This window comes from Rhinoderma darwinii, chromosome 1, assembly GCF_050947455.1.
Source record: "Rhinoderma darwinii isolate aRhiDar2 chromosome 1, aRhiDar2.hap1, whole genome shotgun sequence".
NCBI classification, from domain to species: Eukaryota; Metazoa; Chordata; class Amphibia; order Anura; family Rhinodermatidae; genus Rhinoderma; species Rhinoderma darwinii.
Window position 1 is genome coordinate 523156121 of NC_134687.1, and position 18659 is coordinate 523174779.

The window sequence follows — 18659 nt, forward strand, 5'->3', positions numbered from 1 at the left end:
AAGTGCGTCCATGTGCCGTGCGCGATTTTCACGGACCCAAGTCAATGGGTGCGTGATGCGCGAAAAACGGGCAAATATAGGACATGTCGTGAGTTTTACGCAGCGGACATATGCGGAGTGAAAATCACGGACAGCCTGAACGCCCCCATTGACTAACATAGGTCCGTGCGATGCGCGTGAAAATCACGCGTGTAGCACGGACGTATTATACGTTCGTCTGAATAAGCCCTTAATTTATCTAAGCTCTCCCTCCATTCTACCCAGTTTTATTATTAAGCCCCAGTTCTATTAGTAATCTTACAAATTTCTACCATATATAATCAACTATTTTAATAGTTTTAAAGTCTGTATGTATTTGTTACCTCTGTGTCTGACTTAGAAACCAGAATAAAGTACAGCAAGTCAAAGTATAAGGCTATGTTCACACAGAGTTTTTTGACGAGTGTTTTGACGTGGAAACCGCGTCACAAAACTCGGCAAAAATGGCCCGAATATGCCTCCCATTGATTTCAATGGGAGGCGGAGGCGTCTTTTTCCCGCGAGCGGTAAAACCGTCTCGCGGGAGAAAGAAGGATCATGCCCTATCTTTGGGCGTTTACGCTTCTGACCTCCCATTGACATCAATGGGAGGCAGAGAAAGCGTATTTCGCTGCGTTTTAGGCCCACGGCGCTCAATGGCCGCTGCCAAAAAAGGCTGCGAAAATCGGCGTGCAGGTAGAGGAAAATCTGCCTTAAACTTCCAAACGGAATTTTGAGGCAGAAATTCCGCCTGCAAAAAACTCAGTGTGAACATAGCCTAAGAGACCTAGCAACAGAATGCTTCACAAAGTTAGTTTCTGGTTCCTGCAAAAACTATTTTGTAAATAACATTCTGAGGCTGAACTCTAAGGTATAATGAAATTACTGAAATGTAGCGTATCATCTCAGGGGCAATGTGCAGTGTACTATTATTACAGCTGTGTAATCTGCCAGCAGGTTCTAAGAGACAAATTAAGGGAAATAAATCTAGTTTTGCAGGATTAATGCGTGTTCTGCGTCTGGATAAGTGAGCAGCTCAAACTATTCCATCCTGATTTGTTGTGGGATATTAGGCACTAAATGAAACATTAGAACCAAACCACACTGGACTGATGCATTAGAACTGCTGCTCGACAATGTACTCATGTATTCTACATGATGAAAGTGCTCTGCTAAGTAAGGAAGATGCAACACAACACATATACACCGCAGATAAAATAATGCTGAAAAATAAACCTCTTTTCCGTAATGATTTTTCGGGCACATAACAAAAAGTTAAATTCTGTATTTTCCCATTTTTGATATACAGGTCAGTGAAAATATATTAACACACACACTATTATATACCATAGTATACCATATACCATAAATGTGTATGGATACTACTGCTGTGGGCTTAGCAAATGGAAAGCAAGCTCATGAGGAGACCAAGTGGATTTTTTTTAATGTGTGATCAAATTATAGAAGGAGTTTGGCAGAATTATCTACATGGGAGCGAAAAGTCTTAAAGGTAACGTATTGTGAAAAAATATCCTATTGCTTAAATCAACTTTTTATTTTAAACATGCATATAAACAAATAATATATATACTAGTCCTTCTCAATTTATTAGAAGATCATCAAAAAGTTAATTTAAGTAATTCAATTCAAAAAGTGAGTGTCATATATTATATAGATTCATTACACACAGAGTGATCTATTTCCAGCATTTTTTTCTTTAATGTTGATGATTATGGTGACCGTTAATGAAAACCCAAAATTTAGTGTCTCAGAAACTTAGATTATTATATAAGCCCAATTTCAAAAATGATTTTTAATACCGGACTGAAGGCCTACTGAAAAGTATGTACAGTATATGCCCTCACTACTTGGTCGGCATCTTTTGCATGAATTACTGCGTCAATGCGGCGTGGAGTTGATCAGCCTGTGGCACTGCTGAGGTGTTATGGGAGTCCAGGTTGCTTTGATAGCGGCCTTCATCTCGTCTGCATTGTTGAGTCTGGTGTCTCTCATCTTCCTCTTGACAATACCCCCTACTCACACCACATATAAATACACACACACACACAATTTGTATATATACACATGTTGGCTGAGTTGCTGTGATTCCTAAATGCTTCCACTTTGCAATAATACCAATCATAGTTGATCGTGAAATATCTAGCGGGAAGACATTTCACGAACTGACTTGTTGCAACAGTGACATCATATTACATTACCACGCTCTAATTCAGTGACTGCCCGATTCTTTCACAAACGTTTGTAAAGGTAGACTGAATGGCTAGGTGCTAGATCTTTTACACCTGTGGCAATGGGATTGAATGAAACACCTGAATTCAATGATTAAGAGGTGTGTCCCAATACTTTTTTCCACATTATATATAGGAGCTAGGTTTGGTAATGTATGGGGACGAACGATCATTACTATTATCATTCGTCCCCATACATTTTCATCATGTCGGCAGCACATCTACCTGTTTACACGGGTAGATGTGCGGTCGACTAGTCAACATTGTATTGGCGGCATAAACTAGCACATTAGGCGATCAACGTTCATATGAACGCTCGTTTGCCCAGTGTAAAATGGCCTTTACCCCTCTATTATAAAGCTGAAGGCAGATAAACGTAGGACCAGACCTTCAACTCTAGGGGAAAGACACAGGCTCAACCCCTAAAAAAACATACATAGTCTTTACTGCAAAACATATGGTCAGCTAAATTTAGAAATTAATGCATGATCAATACCATCACTTCTTCAGAAATAAGTATAATGGACAGACATTATAATAAGGAGATATGGATGCCACTAAGTAGGACTGGACAATTTCCAGGAGCAAGGTAGCCAATGAGCCATAGTTCTAGCCGTTCTCTTTATTTATGGCCATAGAGGTTCTTGACTGGATAAAGTAACAAGTCTACCTTGTTACCGAGTCCACGAAACGTGCATTTTATATTACTGAAACAAGAAAATATGTAATGCAGCAAAATGACAATCACATGGGTGGTTACATGAAGATTGATCCAATGGCATAGAACACATGAACAGATATAAATGAGCTTACCTGGTACAAGTTCCATGACAATGTATATAGGCTGTCTTTGGGTGCAGACACCAATAAGTTTGACAATATTAACATGGTCATACTGTTTCAATATTCTGAGAACAAACAAGATAAACAAACTGTTAATAGGAATAAAGAACAAGACACTAATTTACAGAAGAAAAACACTTCTAACAAACAGACTGAATCCAAACAGCCCCTTAAGGACGCAGCCGAGTTTTGGCCTTAAGGTTCAGAGCCCATTTTTTAAATCTGACATATTTCACTTTATGTGGTAAGAACGTCGGAATGCTTAAACCTATCCAAGCGATTCTGAGATTGTTTTCTCGTGACACATTGGGCTTCATGTTCGTGGTAAAATTTGGTCGATATATTCAGAGTTTATTGGTGAAAAACGGCAAAATTTAGAGAAAATTTTGAAAAAAATAGCATTTTTCAGAATTTAAATGCATCTGCTTGTAAAACAGACGGTTAGACCATCCAAAATAGTTACTAGTTCACATTTCCCATATGTCTACTTTAGATTGGCATCGTTTTTTGAACATTCTTTTATTTTTCTTGGACGTTACAAGGCTTAGAACATAAACAGCAATTTCTCATATTTTTAAGAAAATTTCAAAAGCCTTTTTTGTAAGGTACCAGTTCAGTTCTGAAGTGGCTTTGAGGGGACTATGTATTAGAAACCCTGATAAAACACCCCATTTTAAAAACTAGACCCCTCAAAGTATTCAAAACAGCATTTAGAAAGTTTTTTAACCCTTCAGGCATTTCACAGGAATTAAAGCAAAGTGGAGGTGAAATTTGCAAATTTCATTTTTCTTGATGAATTTAAATTTTATTCAATTTTTTTTCTGTAACACAGAAGGTTTTACCAGAGAAACACTACTAAATATGTATTGTCCAGATTCTGCAGTTTTTAGAAATGTCCCAGATGTGGCTCTAGTGTGCTCGTGGAATAAAACACAAGCACTAGAAGCAAAGAAGCACCTAGTGCATTTTGAGGCCTCGTTTTTATTAGAATATATTTTAGGCAGCATGCCAGGTTTGAAAAGATGTTGAGGTGCCAAAACAGTAGGAATCCCCCAATAGTGACCCCATTTTGGAAACTACACCCCTCAAGGAATTCATTTATGGTTGTTTTTACCATTTTGACTGCACAGTTTTTTCACAGCACGTATTTGAATTGGGCTGTGAAATGAAAAAAATGTCATTTTTTCCAATAAAATGTCATTTGTGATCAAAATGTCTTATTTTTACAGGGAACAAAATACCCCATTTTGTTGCCCAATTTGTCCTTAGTGCAGCAATACCCCATTTGTGGTGATAAACTGCCGTTTGGGCCCATTGGAGGGCTCAGAAGGAAAGGAGCACTATGTGTTTGTTGGAGTCCAGACTTTGCTGGATTGGTTTTCGGGTGCCATGTCGCATTTGCAGAGCCCCAGAGGTATCAAAGCAATGGAAACCCACCAGAAGTGACCCCATTTTGGAAACTACACCCCTCAAGGAATTCATTTATGGGTAATGTGACCATTTAGACCCCATAGTTTCTTCACAGAACTTATTTGAATTGGGCTGGGAATTAAAAAAAATATATATTTTTAGCTCAAAAATTCTTATTTTCACAAGAAATAAAATACTCCATTTTGTTGCCCAATTTGTCCTGAGTGCGGCAATACCCCATTTGTGGTGATAAACTGCCGTTTGGGCCCATGGGAGGGCTCAGAAGGAAAGGAGCGCTATTTGTTCTTTGGAGTCCAGATTTTGCTGGATTGGTTTTCGGGTGCCATGTCGCATTTGCAGAGCCCCAGAGGTATCAAAGCAATAGAAACCAACCACAAATGACCCCATTTTGGAAACTACACCCCTCAAGGAATTCATTTATGGGTGTTGTGACCATTTTGACCCCATAGTTTTTTCACAGAACTTATTTGAATTGGGCTGGGAATTAAAACAAAATTATTTTTTTCAAATAATATGTAGTTTTGGCTGAAAATTTCTTATTTTCACAAGAAACAAAATACTGTTGCGCAATTTGTTCCGAGTGCCGCAATACCCCATTTGTGGTGATAAACTGCCGTTTGGGCCCATGAGGGCTCAGAAGGAAAGGACCACCATTTGGCCTACTGGGGATTTTCTAGTGCGTAGTCATGTATGCAGAAGCCCCTGAGGTACCAGTACAGTTGAAACCTGCAAGAAGTGACCCCGTTTTAAAAACTACACCCTTAAGGCATTCATCTAGAGGTGTAGTGAGCATTTTGACCGGAGACCTACACCCCATATACTGTAATGTGGGTTCTCCCGGGTATGGCAATACCCTACATGTGGCTGTTATCAGCTGCCTGGGCACACAGCAGGGCCCAGAGGGGAAAGACGAGGGGGGATAAGTTGTGCAGAGTGCATCAGGGTAAGTAAAATTGGGGTAAATTAAAAACCAAGGGATGTATGATAAATTTTAAAACACTCTTTCATACAGAGCTCTGGTTATTCGGGACACGTGTCACATTAATATATTGTGTCACCCCTTATCGCCCTCTTATAGCAGACTTTGCACCTCTTTTGACTTTTTCCCTTCTTGCCAGTTTGGGGAACTTCTCCTGGAAAGTGTTGCCGCCCTGGTACGATGCGTGTGGCCACGATTCCAGAAGTACTGGGTTCCCCCCCTTCTTGGTCCCTAAAGATTAGGTTCTTGATAATCACCTCTTGAAATTCCAGGAAAGTTCCCCTCTGGCCTGCACATCGATGTAGCACGTACGCATTGTACAATGCCAACTGTATGATGTGCACGGCCAGCTTCTTATACCACACCGCATGGCGCTGTAAGGCTTCAGGACTTGATCTGACAAGTCCACCCCTCCCATGTACCTATTGTAGCCCAGAATGCAGTCTGGTTTGGGGGTGGCCTTTCCTTCATATATCCTAAATCTGTAGGTATACTCTGATGCACTCTCGCACAGCTTATACATCTTCCCGCCATACCTTACCCTCTTACCCGGCAGGTACTCGCGGAATTGAACCCTCCCTTTAAAATGTACCAGGGACTCATCAATAGAAATACACTTCTCGGGGTTGTATGCTTGGGAAAACCGGGCACTGAAACGGTCTAATAGGGGTCTCCGTTTATACAAACGGTCAAAACTGGGGTCATCTCAGGGTGGGCACGGCTCATTATCAGTATAATGTAAGAAGCGAAGTATTGCCTAATTTATTTATTTTTTTAGGTTACAGTTCAGTTCTGAAGTTGCTTTGAGGGGCCCATATATTAGAAACCCCTATCAAACACCCCATTTTAGAAACTAGACCCCTCAAAGTATTCACAACAGCATTTAGAAAGTTTATGAACCCTTTATGTGTTTCACAGAAATTTAGAGCAAAGAAGAGGTGAAATTTAAATATTTTTTTTTGTCAGAAAATCCTCTTTATACCATTTTTTTTATAACACAAAAGGATTTATCAGAGAAACGCAACTTAATACCTATTGCCCAGATTCTGCAGTTTTGAGAAATATCCCTCATATGGCCCTAGTGCGGTAATGGACTGAATCATCGGCCCCCGAAGCAAAGGAGCACCTAGTGGATTTTGAGGCCTCTTTTTTTATTAGGCACCATGTCCGGTTTGAAGAGGTCTTGTGGTGACAAAACATTGGAAAGACCCCAAAAGTGACCCCAATTTGGAAACTAGACCCCTTGAGGAATCCATTGTAGTTTTCTTGGGGTGCATGCGGCTTTTTGATCAGTTTTTATTCTATTTTTAGGTGGCGTGGTGACTAAAAAACAGCAATTCTACTATTGTTTTTTTATTCTATTTTTTTTACAGCGTTCACCGTGCGCTATAAATGACATTCACTTTATTCTGCGGGGCGATACGATTATGGCGATACCCTATGTTTATAGTTTTTTTTATGTCTTATGGCGTTTGCACAATAAAATACGTTTTGTAAAAAATCATTCACTTTTTGTGTTACCTTATTCTAAGCGCCAGAACTTTTTTATTTTTCAATCAATAAAGCCGTGCGAGGACTTATTTTTTGCGTAACGAACTGTAGTTTCGATCAGTACCATTTTTAGGTACATGCGACTTTTTGATCTCTTTTTATTCCATTTTTTGGGAGGTGAAGTGAGCAAACAATTGTGATTGTGGTACGGTTTATTATTATTTTCTTTTACGGCGTTCACCGTGCGGGATAAATAACAAAATAATTTTTTAGTTCAGGCCGTTACGGACACGGCGATACCAATTATGTATTGTTTATTTGTTTGTTTATATATTTTAATTAATAATAAATGCCGGATTTTTACTTTTAATACTTTTCAAACTTTTATTTTCTTATTTTTACACATTTTTTTTTACTTTATTACTTTGTCCCACTAGGGGACTTGAGGGCAGGAGGCCCTGATCGCAATTCTAATACACTGCACTACATGCGTAGTGCAGTGTATTAGAACTGTCAGCTACTCACTGACAGCAAGCATAGTGGGTCCTGACTTTGTCAGGACCCACTAGGCTTCCGTCTATGGAATAGCCAGACGCCATTGTTTGGTGTCCGGTTGCCATAGTCACCATCGCCGGCCGCTATCGTGTAGCAGGCCGGCGATGGCAGCTTAACCCCTAAAAAGCTGCGATCTCTATAGAACACAGCTTTTAAAGGGTTAATCAGCGGGGACACAGCGATCGGTCCCAGCTGTAGGAGCTGCGGCAGCTGCCGTACGAGACAGCAGCTGTCACATCTCCTGTATGTGTCGGGAGGATGGCCGAAACGGCCGTTACTCCTGAGACGTACTATTAGGTCATGGAGCGCGAACGATACAGCTGTCCAGGAGCGGGAAGGGGTTAAAGTCTATAGACACTTTTGGATTCATTCTTTTGTTTTGTTCATTTGCTTCCTAAACGCAAAATTTAATGGTCACTTGCCTTTCAACAAACCTGGCATAATCAATATTACAAGCAAATATAAGAAACTATGTAATTTATCTTACACCCCTTCAGGACACAGCCGATCTTTTCAAATCGGACATGTGTTATTTTAAGTGGTAATAACATCGGAATGCTTTTATCTATCCAAGCAATTCTGAGATTGTTTTCTCGTGACATGTTGTACTTTATGTTAGTGAAAAAATGTGGTCGATAATTTCGGCATTTATTTCTGAAAAACTCCACAATTTAGAAAATATTTGCGAAAATTACCATTTTTCTAAATTTAAACGTCTTTCCTAGTTAACATTTTCCATATGTCTACTTTTATTTTTCTAGGGCGTTACAAGGCTTAGAACTTTATAAGCAATTTCTCATATTTTAAAGAAAATGTCAAAAGGCCATTACTTCAGGGACCAGTTCAGTTCTGAAGAGGCTTTGAGGGCCTTATATATTATAAAATCCCCAGAAGTCACCCTATTTTGAAAACTGCACCCCTCAAGGTATTCGAATCAGCATTCACAAAGTGTTTTAACCCTTTAGGCATTTCACAGGAATTAAAGCAAAGTAGAGGTGAAATTTACAAATTAAATTTTTTTGGACGAAATTAATTTCGAATACATTTTTTTTTGTAGCACAGAAGGTTTTACCCGAGAAATGCAACTCAATATTTTATTGCCCAGATTCTGCAGTTTTTAGAAATATCCCACATGTGGCCCTAGTGCGGTAATGGACTGAAGCACCGGCCTCAGAAGCAAAGGAGCACATAGTGGATTTTGGGCCTCCTTTTTTTTAGAATATATCTTCGGCACCTTGTCAGGTTTGAAGAGGTCTTCTGGTGCCAAAACAGTGGAAACAACCCAAAAGTGACCCCATTTTGGAAACTACACCTCTCAAGGAATTTATCTAGGGGTATAGTTAGCATTTTGACCACACAGGTTTTTCCCTAAATATATTGGAATTAGTCTGTAAAAATTAAAATCTACTGTTTTTCTGAAAATTAAATTTTGGAGTGCAGATTTTGCTGGAATGGTTTTCGGTGCCATGTCGCGTTTGCAACGCCCTGGAGGGACCAAAACAGTGGAAACCCCCAAAGTGACCCCATTTTGGAAACACCCCTCAAGGAATTTTTCTAGGGGTATAGTGAGCATTTAGACCCCACGGGTCTTTTGCAGAATTTATTAGAATTAGGCCGCGAAAATGAATAGCACAATTTTTTTCCATTAAAAGGTTGAATTTTCTCATTTTCACAAGGGATAAAGGAGAAAAAAAATAAAAATTTTTGTAAAGCAATTTCTCCCGAGTACGGAAATACCCCACATGGGGTCATACATTTTTTTCATTAGAAATGAATTAACCCTTTCAGCACTGATCCATTTTTTGCTTTCTTATTTCCGTTTTTCACTCCCCACGTTCTTAGAGTCATAACTTTTTTCTTTTTCCGTCAATAGAGTTGTGTGTGGGCTTATTTCTTGCGGGAGGAGCTGTAGTTTCTATTAACACCATTTAAAGTGCCATAAAATGTACAGGGAAACTGAACAAAAAATTATTTTCGGGATGATATAGGAAAAAAATCTGATTTCACTTTTTGGGGTTTTCGTTTTTACAGCTTTCGCCATGCGGTAAAAACTAAAACTTGACTTTATTCTGCGGCTCAATACAATTACGGGGATACCAAATTTATAGAGATTTTATTCACATTATACTACTTTTACAAAAATAAATCTATTTGTTAAAATAAAAATTGTTTTGTTTCACCACATTCTGAGAGGCGTAACTTTCAAAAAAAACAGCGATTATGGCGGTTTAAACTATTTAAGTTTTTTACGGTGTTCATGCGAGTTACATAATGGTATAATGTAATAGTTCGGCCTTTTACGGACGTAGCGATACCAATTTAGTTTATTTCTTCACATTACTTTAGAAGAAAAATAGGAAAAGGTTTTTTTTAACCTTAAACTTTTTTCGTTCTCATTAATAACTTTAATTCTTCTACACATTTTATTAGTCCCCTTAGGGGACTTGAACCAGCGATCATTGGATCGCTGGTACAATATACTGCAATACTAATGTATTGCAGTATATTGTTATTTTTACAGGCTTATGTAACCGCACGATCGCAGTTCCTGTCCGTTAGTCCCGGGTGTCAATAGTAATACACAGCTGACACCCGCAGCGTATGGAGCGGGCCCAGCACGTGAGTCGGCTCCATACATCAACCCCCGCACCATGACGTGCAATTAAGTCATAGAGCGCAAAGGGGTTAATGCACAGTGGATGGTGTGAATATTGCAATTTTCGACTGGTATGCCATTTTAGTGCATAATATGTCGTGCCCAGTTTGTGCCACTGAAGACAAATACCTCATAAAACGTTAAGCCGGTTCTTTCAGGTATGGCGATGCCATATATGTGGGCGCAAACTGCTGTTTGGGCACGCTTCATGGCTCAGAAGGGAGGGACGCCATTTTGCTTTTGGAGTGAAGATTTTGCTTGGTAGTAGTTCTGTTTGGGGTTTTGCTGGTATTTCAGTTTATAGTGTGGGGGCATATGTAATCTGTGCGGAGTACATCTGGGCACAATAAGAGGGTATAATAATGGGGTAAATAAATACTAATTCATAGATATGTGGCCGTTGTCGCACTGATAAATGGAGCCCGATCTTATCCGATTTTGGTACACTCTGCACATTTTGCATCGCCATATTCTAAGAGCCAGAACGTCTTTATTTTTTCACCACCGGAGCCGTGTGAGGGCTTATTTGTTGCGAGACAATCTGTAGTTTTAATTGGTACCATTTTGGGGTACATGCGATTTTTTTTTATCACTTTTTATTACATTTATTTTGAAAGCAAGGTGACCAAAAACAAGCAATTCTGTCAATGTTTTTTAGTTTATTTTTTGCAGCATTGTAGTGTGCTATAAATGACCGTTTTACGTTAATTTTGTGGGTCGGTACAATTACGACGATACAATATGTATATGGGTTTTTTTATGTTTTGCAGCGTTTGCGCAATAAAATCACTTTTTTATAAAATAATTCATTTTCTGTGTCACCATATTCTGAGAGCCGTAACATTTTTATTTTTTAGTCAAAAAAGCTGTGTAAGGGCTTGTTTTTTGCGGGACGGGTTGTAATTTTTATCGGTACTATTTTCGGGTACATGCGACTTTTTGATCACTTTTTATTCTCTTTTTTTGGGAAGGGTGGTGACCAAAAAATAGTGATTTTTTTTTTTCGGGTGTTCATCGTACGGGGAAAATAACATTATAGTTTTATAGTTGGGGTCGTTACGAATGCGGTGATACTAGATAAGTGTACTTTTTTAATGTGTTCATTTTTTTCCTATAATGAAAGTCTTGACTTGTAAATGTTATTTTTAGAATTTTTAAAACATTTTTATTACTTTTTTTACTTGTCCCACTAGGGGACATTTAGACTTGCAGCTTTGATCGCTGCTAGAGTACATTACACTACCTACGTAGTGTAATGTATTCTGTCAATGTGACGTGACAGTCACACTGACAGGAAGCCTCGGAGGACCGGCCGGAGGCTTCTCCTCTGAGGCTTCCGTACATGGCAACCCGGAGATCATTGTCTGGCCTCCGATTACCACGACAAGCATCGGCAGCCCCCACCCTCCCGATGTGCTTCAAACCCCTTAAATGCGGCGAACGAAATCTGTCACCGTATTTATAGGGTTAATTGCCAAAATCAGATGCGATGGTCCGCTGACCAGCAAGGCTGGAGTGTCAGCTGTCGGGAACTACTCCGCAACTGTACGTCCTGATGCGGGAAGCAAGCCCTCTGCAGGACGTACAATTGCGGCGCAGCGCGTGAAGAGGTTAATAGAGAAAACTGCATCTTTCTCCACTTGAAAAGTCTAAAACTAGGAGCAGGTTGTAAACTGTATAGTATATCATAGGTTCTGAAAATGAATAAAGGTATGGAGATTGCAGTCTGAAACTTAGTGATAGGTTTTGTTTTTTTTAACTCTGGGTAGTCACTAACATCTGTAAAAATATTTTTTTTCCTTGTCAAAGGTCTCAAAAGCCTTTAACACCTAGGCGCAGAATCACGTACATGCACGGCAAAGAAAGGCAGCAGTTCGCGCATTCCGCTGTGCATGCACATGATTTTGACCAAGCGGGCACAGAAGCTGTGCCCGCATGATCACCACGGGAGCCCGACTGTCATGAATAACAGCCGGGCTCATGCTGCAACAGCTAGGATTGAAGAAATCTCCAATCCCTGCCGTATAACCCCTTAAAATGCCACAGTCAATATCAACCGCGACATTTAAGTGGTTTGACAGGGGAGGGAGCTCTCTTGGTCACCGATCGGCAGCCCGTGAACGCCGATAGGTTACCATGGCTGCCGGGGAAGGTGCAGCCTATTAGGCCGTGCCAGAGGCCTGGACTACTAAATTGCCTGTCAGTTTTTTACTGACAGGCAATAATGCTTTGGTGGTATACGGAGTATACCAAAGAATTAGATTTGTGATCAGAAGATCGCATTGTGAAGTCCCCTAGTGGGAATAAAAAATAAATACATATTACAAACAGTTAAATAAAGTTTATTTTAACCCCTTTCTGACATTTGACGTATCCATACGCCAAAGTCGGGTAGGGGAAGTATGGAACGGGCTCATGGAGTGAACCCGCTCCATACGATGCCGGTGTCGGCTGCATGTTACAGCCGACACTTCAGCGTAACGTGCGGCACCCCACTAGTTTAACTCGTTAAATGCTGCGGTCAATACCGACCGCAGCATTTAAATCGTTATAATGAGGGGGGTTCGATGGTTTCTATGGCAGCCTGGGGGCCTAATGAAGGGCTTAATAGATGACTGTCAGAATCACGACATTAGTATTGCAGTATATCGTGCAAGCAAACGACTAATAAAAAAAGTAAAAAAGGAGTTGTTTTTTTTGTTTTTATACAAGAACATTTTTAAAAAAAAACCTTTTCCCATTTTCCCCCTAGAGCCTAGTACAAAAAATAAATAAACATAATTAGTATCACCACGTCCGTAAAAGTCTTAATTATTACAATATATCATTATTTAACCCGCACGGTGAACGGCGTAAAACAAATAATTTGTAAATGCCAGAATCTCTATTTTTTGGTCACCTCATCTCCAAAAAATTAATTAAAAGGGATTAAAACGTTGCATGTACACCAAAATGATACTATTAAAAACTACAGCTTATCCCACAAAAAAATAAGCCCTCATACCACTTAATCGATGAAAAAATAAAAAAGTTATGGCTCTCGGAATTTGGCGACACAAAATTTATTGTCTTTTTTACACTTAGGTTTTTACTTGTAAAAGTAGTAAAATATAGAAAAAACTATATATATTTGGTATCACCGTAATCGTATTGACCCGCAGAATAAAGATAACATGTTGTTTTAATTGTATAGTGAATGCTGTAAAAAGGACGCACAAAAAACAATGGAGGAATTTATGGTTTTTTTTCATTTTCTACCCCACAAATAATTTTTTCCCGTTTCCTAGTACATTAATCATGGTGCTACGAAAAACTACAACTCGTCCCGCAAAAATCAAGCCCTCATAGGACTATATAGATCAGGGGTCGGGAACCTATGGCTCGCGAGCCAGATATGGCTCTTTTGATGGCCGTATCTGGCTCGCAGACAGGGCTCCTACCCAGTGGCGTAACTACCGCGGCAGCAGCAGTAGCGGCTGCTACGGGGCCCGGGGCTTGAGGGGGCCCGTGCCGCCAGCCGACACGCCCTCCCAAATGCCCGGTGGCGCCGCTAGCAGCCGTTATGGCTGCTACAGGGGTAGCACCGCTACTGTGGGGCCCGCGCCGCCGAGCCTTACACAGGCACTCTCATGCCTGTAGGTGTCGCTAGCACCGGAGGGGGCCCCGGTGCTAGCGGCAGCCAAATACATGTATTAGCGCTGAATGGCCGGGCATGTTCCGTGCCTGACCATCCAGTGCCTTACAATGACACTGATTGGCTAGCGGCGCGATGACATCATCGCGCCGCTTCCATGCTTGGAAGGTGCTGATTGGCGGGGCAAGTCATTCTGCCCCGCCAATCAGCGTCATTGAAGGACGCTCATTCAGCTCCTGCAGACATGCTCAGAAGAGAGCATGTCTGCATCGCCAGTGAACAGCGTGGGAACCGGAGAATGTGAGTATGTCAACTTTATATATTTTTTTCCTCAGAAAAATGTGAATGGCATTATCTATAGTGGGGGGGGGGTCTATCTACAGGGGGGGGGGTCGTCTTTATGTGGGCTATTATATATAGGGGGGTCTATATGTGGGGCAGTAGCTACAGGGGGGTCTATATGTGGGGCAGTAGCTACAGGGGGGTCTATATGTGGGGGTGTGGGCCACTATCTACAGGGGGGTCTATATGTGGGGCAGTATATGTGAGACACTATACAGGGGTGGGCTATATGTAGAGCACTATCTATAGGGGAGCTATTTTTTAGGGTACTTTCTATAGGGGTGGGCTATGTGTGGGACACTATATACAGGGGTGGGTTACCTGTGGGGCACTAGCAACAGGGTGGCTATATGTAGTGCACAGTCTACAGGGGTGGGCTATATGTGGGACAATATCTACAGAGGTGGGCTATACGTGGAGCACTAACTATAGGGGAAGCTATATGTAGGGCAGCACGGTGGCTCAGTGGTTAGCACTATTGCCTTGCAGCTCTGGAGTCCATATGTGGGCACTATCTACAGGGGCTTCTATGTAGGTCACTATCTACAGGGGGCACTATCTACAGGGGGCACTATCTACAGGGGGCACGGTGTGTGTGTGTGTGTGTGTGTGTGTGAGACAGTTATATTTAGATGTGTTGAGAATTGTAACTTTGTTTACAGGTGCAGAAATGTTTTAAAAGTGAGAAGCTGAAGACATCTAAACGGAAAACTGCAGAAGTGGGTCATGGCCGGGAGAAATCCATCATAGATGTCTGAACCGGAGGGAGAAGAAAAGAACTAGAATCTGAGACGTCACCGGTGAGTCACTTAATGTAAATGTTTATTCTGCCTCTAATCAGTAATGTAGTCACTGTATGATCTGCAGCGAGATGATGGTGGTATGTTTTTTTTTGTGAAACCGCATCTCCCAGCATATCCTTATCATTGTTTCGGCCATGCTGGGAGCTGTAGTTTTACGCCGTACAAACCTATGCGCAGTGGCGTAAATACCGCTATAGCAGCCGTAGCGACATCTACGGGGCCTGCAGCATGAGGGGGCCTGTGCCACCCGCCGGCACGGCCCCTCCCATGGCCGCAGGCTCCGCTAGCAGCCGCTATGGCTGCTACAGCGCGACGCCACTGAACGGGTTGTTCCTACAAAAGACATGCATCCCCTATCCACAGGACAGGGGATACATGTGGGATCGCTGGGACGCCCAGCGATGAGGAGCACGGGGGACCGAAAGTCCCCCCTAAGTTCTCCATGACAAACCTCGGACTTCCGGTGTCTGTGTCGGCAGCTCCATGGAAATGACTTGCGCACCGGTCGTGCTTGTGCGCATGCGTGACCAGCGCTCCTTTCATTTTTATTGAACTGCGCAGACGCCGGAAGTCAGAGGTTAGTCATGGAGAACTTCGGGGGACTTTCGGTCCCCCGTTCTCCTTATCGCTGCCAGCGATCACACATGTATCCCCTATCCTGTGGATAGGGGATGCATGTCTTTTGTAGGACAAACTATAGGCCGTTTTTTTTTGGGGGGGGTCTGTATGGCGTAATCTACAGAGGGGGCTGTATGGCGTTATCTACAGGGGGGTCTGTATGGTGTTATCTACAGGAGGGTTCTGTATGGCGTTATCTACAGGTGGGGCTGTATGGCGTTATCTACAGGGGGGCTGTATGGCGTTATCTACAGAGGGGGCTGTATGGCGTTATCTACAGGGGGCTGTGTATTGTGCTATCTATAGGGGGCGCTGTGTGGTGGAATCTATAGGGAGGCACTATCTACAAGGGGGGGGGGTTGTGTGATACCCAGCAGAGGGGGGGGCCCCAGTCAAAAGTTTGCTATGGGGCCCAGTCTTTCCTAGTTACGCCCCTGCTCCTACCTGTCTATGGGAAGGATGCATGCACCGCGCTCCATCAGCCCGTGCACCGCGCTCCATCAGGCCGCGGTGCACGCTGATATTGGTAGTTCTTTGATGGCCTGATAAGCATTGGCGGCAGTGGTGAGCGGCAGGGAGCATGGACTACATTTCCCATAACTCCCTGCATAGCCGCGCCGTCTGCAAGCACGCACCTGCGTCCCCTAGTGAAGCGGCATCTGCCTCCTCCCTTGTGTCTCCCTTGGACGTTCCAGAAACCCCTGGCTGTGCTGCTGCTTTGAATGTGAACATTATAACATGGAAATTGTTACACAGCCTCATGGTCAGCAGCAGTGAGCTGCATCAATAAAGGGGCTGTGTAATACAGTGTGTCCCACCAACCCCCCCTTCCCACTTCACCCCTGAAAATAATCCCACATAATCCATTATATAGCCCCCCCCCAAAAAAAAAAAAAAATATGGCCTTAAAAAACATCTGCCACCCATATTACACTCTTGGGGGCTTTAAATTAATCTCTTGTGGGCATAAGAAACTGATTTAAAGGACCACTATCAGGGCAAAGATCTGTCAATGGCCCTTTAAACATATTGTACGGCTCTCGCGGAATTATATTTCAAAATATGTGGCGTTTACGGCTCTCTTAGCCAAAAAGGTTCCTGACCCCTGATATAGATGGAAAAATAAAGAAGTTATGGCTTTTGGGAGGTGGGGAGGAGAAATTGAAAATCTGAAAAAGGGCTGTGGCGGGAAAAAAAAATAATTATAAAAAATAAATAAAACTGCAAGGTGAACGCCGTAAAAGTAAACAAACACACAAAAACTGCGAGAATGCTTTTTTTTCCATTCCCCCACCAAAAAAATAAAAGTTAATCAATATATCCCATGTACCCCAAAACGATGACAATGAAAACAAGCTATGGCTACATCAACGGATAAAATAAAAAGTGACGTCTCTTTGAATGCGGCAATGCAAAAACAAATAATTTTTGTTTTAAAGTGTTTTAATTATGCAAAAATAGTAAAACATAAAAAACCTATACATATTTGGTATCGCCGTAATCCTACTGACCCATAAAATAAAGTTAATATGATATTTACACCGCATAGTGAACTACGTCAATTTAAAACGCGGAAAAACAATGCTGGAATAGCTGTTTTTTTTACTAATCCTTCCCTAAAAAAAATATGTTAAAGTTAAGCAATATAATATATACACCCACAGATTGTTGAATTGAAAAATACAACCCGTTCCGCAAAAAACTATTTTTATGTCGAAACAAAAATCTAAAATTTCTGACTCTTGCAAGGCGGGGAAGAAAAAACAAAAAATAATTCTTGGTCATTACGGCCAAAATAGGCCTGGTCCTTGAGGGGTTAAGCATTTACACTTTGTAACTTAAATAGGTGTCAAAACTTGGTCCCTTAGAGTGGATTTTGTGGAACACGGTTGAGGGAGGAAAACTGTTTGCGTACATTCACTTCCATATTCATGAATTATAAAGAATTCCTCTGTAGATAAATCTATAATCAGTGGTTTTTTCACAAGAAATCAAAATGTTCAAACTCTTGCACTTTAGGTACTTAATGGATTAATCCCTTTTTGCTAAAACTGCATTTCCCTTTTAAATTAGAACTGTCATATATACAAAATAGAGTGCAACATGTAGAGGTAAAAATAGTTGCAAGCTACATGTAGTGCCAATGACTGTGCTTGTGCTTACTGGGACTTGTGGTTCGACAGCCTTTGTCTAGCGGTGCTCAGTGCGTATAAAAGTCAGATTTTGCAAATAATTTGTAGAAGCAAAGACAGCACAGCACTCACCACTTGCAAAAAAGGTTTCTTTTTATTCTTATGTTGAGGCAGGCAACACGGGATTAGAAGACAATAGAGCCGACCTTTACACGTCAAGGTCTTGAGAAAGCGTCTGAAGGACGTGAAACGGTCGGCTCTATTGTCTTCTAATCCCGTGTTGCCTGCCTCAACATAAGAATAAAAAGAAACCTTTTTTGCAAGTGGTGAGTGCCGTGCTGTCTTTTCTTCTACATATTGTTATATACAAAATAGAGGCAGCCACAAAGCAACGGTTAAAATAGTGGACTAAAAGTTTACTAAAATCTAGTGACAGAGGCATCATGGTGGCTCAGTGGTTAGAACCGTTAACTTATATTGTTGGCGAATTTGATTTTGGTCCCTCAAGGGGAAACCGCTGTGATGAGTTCAGTGTATGCACTCCCTGTGCTTACAAGGATTTCTTCAAAGATTCAGAAAAAGTGTTTGTAGATCAATTGACGTCCTACGAAACTGGCCCTAGTGTTTTTCTATGACATGGGGAAAAAAAGATTATGAGCCCCATACCGGACATTGAGTTACTTAAATGGAAATATTCTGTGTACGAGCCAATGTGCCTGGATAAACAATGAAAGGGTCGTATCACTCTAGCATGTGCCACGGGCACTTCATTTTGTCGATTAGTGGGGGTACCAGACGGTGACTTCCACCAAAAAAACATTGGTGGTCTATCCTGGGGATAGGTCATCAATGTTATAATCCCAAACAACCCTTTTAAGGCAGAACCTCTATAACGGTCATAAGCAATG

The 18659-nt window shown here is 41.5% G+C and overlaps 1 protein-coding gene across 2 annotated transcripts in view; it reads right to left on the bottom strand.

Annotated features, from left to right (window-relative positions):
- Positions 1 to 18659, bottom strand: part of FER (FER tyrosine kinase) — a 391744-nt gene that overhangs the window by 130676 nt on the left and 242409 nt on the right. For both annotated transcript variants that reach the window (XM_075836781.1, XM_075836789.1), the window contains exon 17: positions 3081 to 3175. In XM_075836781.1, the coding sequence (XP_075692896.1) occupies positions 3081 to 3175 (95 nt within the window). The remainder of the gene's footprint in view (positions 1 to 3080; positions 3176 to 18659) is intronic.